At 41.9% G+C, this 8019-nt stretch overlaps 1 protein-coding gene and 4 non-coding genes across 6 annotated transcripts; all 5 read right to left on the bottom strand.

The window, feature by feature from the left end:
- Positions 1-1527: 1527 nt before the first annotated feature.
- rpl12 (ribosomal protein L12) lies at positions 1528-4319 on the bottom strand. Of its 2 annotated transcripts, none has more exons than XM_064943373.1 (6): positions 4155-4319; positions 2899-2972; positions 2506-2604; positions 2337-2418; positions 1929-2015; positions 1528-1692 (listed from the first exon to the last, which is right to left on the bottom strand). In XM_064943373.1, the coding sequence occupies exons 1-6, from the start codon at positions 4189-4191 to the stop codon at positions 1574-1576; spliced, it is 498 nt and encodes a 165-aa protein (XP_064799445.1). In that variant the 5' UTR covers positions 4192-4319; the 3' UTR covers positions 1528-1573. The 2 variants fall into 2 exon arrangements, with proteins under 2 accessions (XP_064799445.1, XP_064799446.1); XM_064943374.1 differs by having other exon boundaries at positions 4041-4165.
- On the bottom strand, positions 1757-1878 carry LOC135518687 (small nucleolar RNA SNORA65). The gene has a single exon (XR_010452223.1). It is a non-coding gene; the product is annotated as a small nucleolar RNA SNORA65 (small nucleolar RNA).
- Positions 2122-2247, bottom strand: LOC135518685 (small nucleolar RNA SNORA65). Its single transcript, XR_010452221.1, has one exon. It is a non-coding gene; the product is annotated as a small nucleolar RNA SNORA65 (small nucleolar RNA).
- Positions 2708-2829, bottom strand: LOC135518688 (small nucleolar RNA SNORA65). The gene has a single exon (XR_010452224.1). It is a non-coding gene; the product is annotated as a small nucleolar RNA SNORA65 (small nucleolar RNA).
- LOC135518686 (small nucleolar RNA SNORA65) lies at positions 3114-3239 on the bottom strand. Its single transcript, XR_010452222.1, has one exon. It is a non-coding gene; the product is annotated as a small nucleolar RNA SNORA65 (small nucleolar RNA).
- Positions 4320-8019: the final 3700 nt, after the last annotated feature.

The following is an 8019-nucleotide window of genomic DNA, read 5'->3' on the forward strand; positions in this document are numbered from 1 at the left end:
TGTGGTCAAATCAAATGCTGTACACCTCCCAAATGTAACAAATACAGAGGGGCCACCAAATAGCTCCACATTGATGGTAGGTGGGGGGCAAGTAGTGTGAACACCCTGATTCCTGCAGAGGCCACAGTGCAGTAAACTGTCTGGTCAATGCAGACGCCGTGAATACCATAAACCAGCCAACCCCTCACGTATCTGAAATGTGTAGCACAGATTACCTTAAAATGTGGACAAGCACAGAAGGGACATGTACCACTAACTTCCATTGAATGTGCCACAGACTAGAATTTAAGCATTTGTTTATAGTGCCAGGTTTTTAAAGCAGACTGCTCACAGGGCCAGAAACCGTATTCCCCTATATTTAGAAGTGGCCCACCACTGCTACATTGTTGCCAATACAGCACAAACGATTTAAGGGTTTAAAATATTCATCTGTTGAGACAGGCTTTTAAATACTTTGAGGCAATGACAGGAACAGCTAGCATGCCATTTTGCCACCGCTAGTAACCTTGCCACCACTGCTTAAAACCCCTAGGGTATGACAGAAATTCAGTTATTTCACCAGGTAGACCACTACACTGACCTGGATGCAAAGTGGTGAGGGCACTACAAATGCACAAGGCTACATGTGCAAAAATAACATTCCGAGTAGAACATGTGAACACCCCTAACTCACAAGTACCTTGCAAGTTGGACAATATATTGTCTGCACTGCACATTGTACAATTTGCCTGTGGACATCTGTTCTACAGTGTGCCAGCAGCAGAGCATGATACCCTTTGTTGGCATAATCTCTTACAGGCATAGACTTGGCATTGCTTTAGCCACTGTATTGAACAAAAGTTATATTCTTCACCTCCAGTGGAACCCTGCTTAAGCCAGGCCCAGCTCCACTTGTTAAACCAGCAATGACCAATTAGGAAAATTAACCAAATACACCCGTTTAGATAGGTAGTTCGCATTTCAAATTGCTTACTGGACCCTGGCAACATGTTATATAATTTGAGTAATGTTACTGTAGTTGATACTATTGTACTTGGCTAGATTACCAACACCAGCTCATCTGTTGTAACATTACTGTTGCTGTTTAACTATTAGCCAACCCATTTTAACAAAATCAACCGAATCAGTTGACCTATCACCTACCTCTTTACTGTTCATGGGACACGCTGCTGTAAGAACTGGCAAACTTCATGGGCTCTACACCAATCACGTAGGGTACCCATTTTGGATTCAAAATGTCAAATTTCACTCCAAGCAGGTGCAGAGTGCCTTAAGTTACCTCAATTCATCAAGAAAGGAAATGAAAACCTGCAGACACTCAACCAACTATGGAACACATTGCACCTGTGCCCTCAGAGAAGCCAATCTGTCCTTTTGTTCTTTGGGTGAACTCTTTTGTTTAATTCAAGGTCAAACAGTAACAGCTGTTAATCAGCAAATAGAAACACTGCCCAACACTGGAGTTCATAAAACACATACAAAGTGTGTAAATAGGCTGACAGAAAGATAAATAACTGGCAACCATAAAAGACAAAATGAATATTCATGTTTATTTATTTCTCCATTTGATGCTTTACTCAGATGGGCACTCCACCTTGCCACTGTTGATGTCATCAATGACATCATGGGGAGGGCGGCCATCGATGGTGCAACCCACAGACTGGGCAGTTCCCAGAATCTCCTTGATAGTGCCTGAGAAAATAAAGACATTAGGACCAGCAGGGGACAATAGTTTCTATTGTATGGATAGAGGCAACTTTGTTCCAGGCCTTTCGGCACAGAGCTTCCCACTGTCTGGGCAGCCCTGTTTCCTAGAGCTGGGTCCATCTTCGCCTCCACTGGACTACACTCAGTCACACAGACAGGCAAAGTGGCGGGAGGCGGAATCATAGGTGATTCAGTGACCCTTAGAGGATAGGGGCTCTTACCAGAAAGCTCCCTGGCAATGGAGCGGGGCCTCATCGTGCGGGCAACTGTCACAATCTCATCGAAGGTCACGCTACCGCTGTGCTTGACTGGAAACAAAGACCATGCTTAGATGCGTACACTGGATCTATGAATCATTGTTGGTTTCTAAAACAGATGGGACAGCTATGTTACTAGATAAGTGGTCCTTTTGGCAGTTGTTCCAGGCCTTTCGGCACAGAGTTACCCACTGTCTGGGCAGCCCTGTTTCCTAGAGCTGGGTCCATCTTAGCCTCCACTGGACTATACTCAGTCACTCAGAAAGACTGGCAAAGTGGCGGGAGGCTAGAATGTGCCCCCACTACAGGTTAAATATAAAGCCACATGTTTAAAGTGGCATTAGACACAGGAGAAAGCACAGGGCAACTTACTGTTCTTGACCTTCTTCCGGTCACGAGGGGGCTCCTTTAGGGCCTTGATGATCAACGCTGAAGCAGAGGGCACCACCTCGATCTACAATAGAGCGAGAAACCATGTTAATAACAGATGATTGATAAACATTCAGTGGCCAAACCATTTGGGAATAGACTTGGTACGTACCGCTGCCTGCCTGTTCACAATGGTCAGCTTGACAGTGATCCTCAGGCCCTTCCAATCTCCGGTGGCCTTGGCGATATCGTCACCAACCTTCTTAGGAGACTAAATGTCGAAACAAGGAATGTACAGATTTAAAATAACAGAAAAGGCAACAAGCGCCAAACTTCTCAATAGTGACAATTGAGAAGCAAATCACAATATTGGCAATTGTTCCAGGCCTTTCGGCACAGAGTTACCCACTGTCTGGGCAGCCCTGTTTCCTAGAGCTGGGTCCATCTTCGCCTCCACTGGACTACACGCAGTCACAAAGACTGGCAAAGTGGCGGGAGGCTGATCTGTAGAAAATTGGTAATCAAACCACACCAATCATTAAATTGGGAGGAATGTAACACTTACAAGACCCAGGGGTCCAATCTTTGGGGCCAGCGCTGAGGTGGCACCAACTTCTCCTCCTGTGCATCGCATGTACACTGCAAGGGATAAAACAGGATAACTGGTTACTTGAGGGGGAAGAAACATCTTTATGGTATGAGTTATAGCTCCATGCTGGTTCACCAGACAATAGTTATAGAATTCACAAATGACAGAAACCTCCGTTTGTATGAGGGCACCATTGTTCCAGGCCTTTCGGCACAAAGTTGCCCACCGCCAGGGCAGCCCTGTTTCCTAGAGCTGGGTCCATCTTAGCCTCCACTGGACTATACTCAGTCACTCAGACAGACTGGCAAAGTGGCGGGAGGCTGAATCCTCATAGCGGGCAATTCATTGACTGTCCCAATGCTTAAAGTATATTATAGAATTTGCCTCTGGGGTGCCAATGAACGAAAAATACCCCATCACACGTATTCCACTACGGTAAATACTGGACTTGTGTGAAAAATATCAACCATCGAATGCATTACTGTGTAAGTGGCAAATATGACAAGATACATTTGTGGACCACAATCAGAATAAGGTCAATGCATCCGAGTACAATAAACTTTACTATTGAAATTCTGCTGTCAACGCCAAATGCCTATTAACAGCAAGTACCCTTGTAGGTCCGTGCAAGCTTTCACTTAACTAGGCCACCCAGGCAGAAATTTACAAAAGACTCCAGACCTACCTTAAATCCCTCAGTCAAAATGCATCCCCTGCTAGGTTGCTACATTTGATTTGCATACCAAATTTAAAGTGGCAAAACAGAATGTAGTTGCTTTAAAATGTTATACGCGAGTCTGTAGTCTATCCAGCCCATGTCACACGTCTTTCAAATTGATGGGAATTTGATGATTTTGGTAGCCAAACTAAAATAAATTTAATTTCAATATCCTTCACTTTACAATTTAGACGCGTCAGAAAGTGTTTCTTGCAACCACGTGGTGGCAGCTACTTGGCTAGGCCAACATCATGGATATGAAATGGACCATCGTTGGTTACATAGCGGTCACACAAAAATAATTTCACAACAGAATATGTTCGTTAGAACGCAACACGAACATATGTCATTTCGCATTTACATTCAAGAGATATTAGCTGTTCATCCTAACTAACGTTACCATTTCATCAGCTCATTGCTGCCCCTGCATGGACACGCCAGACAGAAGTCGACTCCATTTTGCCATTTTGGATCTCATCTGAAACAACAATTTTACAGTAGATGCCACACATACCAACTTTAGTCTCATTGGGGTCGAATTTAGGAGGCATGGTGCTGCAGTAGAAGTTGAGCTCAGTTCAGCTTGAGTTGGTGAGGGTGTCGGATGAACCCGGATTCGGGACGACCGATTACTGTTGCACCTTCACCGCTAAAGTGATAAAGGAAAGAACGAAAATAGGGTGCGTGACATTTTATAGACCGAGAATAACGCGAGACTTGGCCGAAATGACGCGCTGTCATGTCTGTACGTCATTCACACAGTTGATGAGCTGAGGCACCCGTTTAGACAACAATCACCCATTGGTCAGTACTATCCGGAATCCTTGGGACGTCTCTACCCTAAACCATGCGTTTACTCTTACTGCTGGCTGAGATATTAGCCTTAGTACTTGCAAAAATAATGAAAGAAGTCCTGGATGCAATCATTGATGAAACACAGTCTGGATTTATGAGGAACAGACATATTTCTAACAATGTCAGACTATTATTAGACATACTTGAAAACTCTGACCGAATAACTGAGGATAGCTTCCTATTATTTTTTAGATTTTTATAAAGCATTTGACACAGTAGAGCATCAGTTCCTCTTCCACTCCCTTGAGAGACTTGGCTTTGGGGATTTTTTTCTGTAAGGCTATTAAAACTCTCTGTGCAAATAGAAACAGCTCTATCAAATTGAAATATGGCACCTAGCCTAGATTTGAGTTAGAGAGGAATTAGGCAAGGTTGCCCTATCTCTCTGTACCTGTTTTAATTAATCACCCAACTTCTTGCTGAATTTTCTGGACTTTACTACTTTAAATAATACTTTTAAGATCAATTGGATAAAACAATTCCTAAGAAGACCCACTTCTATCTGGAATTTTATTCCTCATCATGTCTTCTCTACTTTTAGTGGCCTTAACTTCATGTTGTTTTGCAATTATAATATTGACAAAGTTCCAGTGAAACTTTCTGCTTTTCATCGGCAGGTTTTCTTGTCATGGTCCTTAATTTATTATCACGACTTCTGCCGAAGTCAATTCCTCTCCTTGTTCGGGCGGGGTTCGGCGGTCGACGTCACCGGTCTTCTAGCCATCGCCGATCCATTTTTCATTTGTTTTGTCTTGGTTTTCATTCCCTCATTAAGTGTTGTGTTTTTAATCCTCTGTTCCCCCCATGTCTTTGTGTTGTATTGTTTATTTGTAAGTGCTTGTGCACATGTTGACTGGTGCGCGGCGTTTTTTGTACCCAAGTTGTTATTTTCTTGATGCCGTTGGTTTTGGAATTAAACTGCTCCGGCTATTACCTAGTTCTGCTCTCCTGCGTCTGACGTCCCTGCCACCAGTTACGCACCCCTTACATTTATAAACACAATTTTCCCCACACAGATATTATATATGGAATAATGAGGAAATATTGTATAAAAATACTTTGTTTTTAGAATATTGGTTCCGAAATAATATCCTATTGGTGAGCCAACTGGTAAATGCAGTGTATTTTACTCAGTTATAAGGAATTCTTATCACTTTACAAGGTCCCTGTAACACCTAAAGATTTTAGCAATTGTTTTAGATGCCATTCCCTCAGGTGTTGCTCTATTATTCAGGAACGTGTCAAGACCTGACCCCCAGAGCCTACCTTCTATTGACCCTATTGACTCATCAGTAGGAAGGATTTGTTTCTCTTTTGGTCCATTCAACAACAGAGCAATACAAACCTTCTTTCAGCAGGATGTTGTATCTATACCTTATGTCATGCCTTATTGGAATGATTTATTGATAAAATCGGTTAAAGTTTGGATGTTGCCAAACACATACCTACTTAACAAAATTAAGGAAGTTTCCTTTAAAATTATTCATAAATATTATCCTGCCAACCACTATATGAAGAAGTTTAAGGAAAACATCAACTCAAATTGCTCCTTTTGTAATGACCACCCAGAAACAGTGTTGCATTGTATTCATGTAATAAAACTGGCAAGACATCAGTAGATTCATAATTGAACAATTTTATGAAGGTTTATTTAACACTATTGTGGAGAGATGTACTGCTTGGGTTATTTACCTAAGATAGGAATAAGCTGAAACATTTTTATGTAATTAATTCTTCTGGACAAATTTCATAGTCACAAATGTAAATTTACAAACAAAAAAACACATTTTCTTACCCTACAAAAATAAATTGAACTGTATTTTAAGGCAATTAAATACAAAAACGCTGTTAGAATTATAAGTGTATGTATGTCCCTTAAGGTCCTTGTGTAATGTGATATTGTACCCCCTAGCTCAATTGTCCATTGTATATAATCTATATATACTTGTGTTCCCTCATGTACACTCTGTATTGATTTATTGTTAATAAAAAAAAAAATCTTACCCATACCACAGACTGAATAATGAGCCAGATATTTCACCGGATGTATAAATATGAAGCATCCGCTTGGCGTTTCCACTCAACAGTACCGTAGGGATGGAACCGAAATCGCAGAAAATTGAGGTTGTGGCGGCAGCTGCAGAGATTTGGGTGTGCGAGACTTGACGTCAGAAGAGTTACGGGGTGTGTTAAGTGGTGATGTCCCATCCTTTCAGGATGATGGCATGAGGTGGGGAATAAATACATGTAATTAGTGGAGTAGGGTGGTGTTAATTTTAATTTATATCATTTAGAAATGAGTGTAGTGTTAGATGGTAAGGTATTTATTTAGTACATGTTTTTGCAAGCAAAGTATAAGGGAGTTGTACTCCAGTCCAGTGATGCCAATTTAGCAATTTTGTTGCTAGATTTAGCAACTTTTCAGACTACCTGGCAACTTTTTTTTCAAACAGCACCTAGCAACAGATGTAGCTACATACATACATTTTTTTTTGGAACTGTTAGCAACGTTTGAAAAGTGACTCAAATGCTAAAATGCACGCATTTTCCCTCTAAATTACACAAAAACGATTTTCTCTGTCACACATTCAGTCAGAACACACGTGCCTGGCTGCAAACGTGCATTGTGAGCACGTAATGACGCAGTTTTACGTCATCACGCAATGACATCACAACGTAATTTAGCAACTTTTAGCAACAAATCAACCTGCCTCTAAATTGGCAATACTGCTCCAGTCTAGTAGGTGGCGGTAATGCAAGAAATTTGGTGACAACCGCCATTAAACCTCATAGAAGAAGAAGGTGTTTCCACTCACGACCAAGAAAGCCTAGTGGTCGGCAGTGGGAGAAGATGGATTTTGGACGACATTATGCACATTTTCTCATCGACGAAACATTTGATCTCAATACAATTTTCTGTTCCCAAAACTAAAATATGTTATCCACAGAGTGGACTATGTTTTGTTGAATTTACCCTTTGCCAAAGATTTACAAAATGGTGTTATTTAGGAGTGACAAGTCGAATTGTGTTATTGCACACACGCACCTCACAGAGTATACGTTCCCGAACGGAAATATGCACATAGAAATATGTTTACTAGAACATGCCAATAGGATGTCGCTAGGCTCTGCCCACCTCCTTGCTTGTTTTGCTCACTATTTGTTCCCATTTGAAACGACGGGCCCTTATCATAATTAATCCGATTTGTAACCCTTACCATTTAAAATGTCAACTTCAGTGGCATAGGGACGTCTGGAGGATTCCGGATAGCACGGACCCTGGACCAATGACGCATTGGTCTGGCTTCTGTGTGGGCTCTTAGACCGCTGCGCGAGCGGCGCGGTCTAAGGCACTGCGTCTCAGTGCTAGAGGCATCACTACAGACACCCTGGTTCGAATCCAGGCTGTTTCACAACCGGCAGTGATTGGGAGTTTCATAGGGAGGCGCTTGTCAGGGTTTCTAAATCCCCGTTTAAAGCCACTGCGAAATCGGCTCAAAACAAAAATGACTTAATTACTATTA

The sequence above is a fragment of the Oncorhynchus masou genome, chromosome 28 (assembly GCF_036934945.1).
Source record: "Oncorhynchus masou masou isolate Uvic2021 chromosome 28, UVic_Omas_1.1, whole genome shotgun sequence".
Taxonomy (NCBI): Eukaryota; Metazoa; Chordata; class Actinopteri; order Salmoniformes; family Salmonidae; genus Oncorhynchus; species Oncorhynchus masou.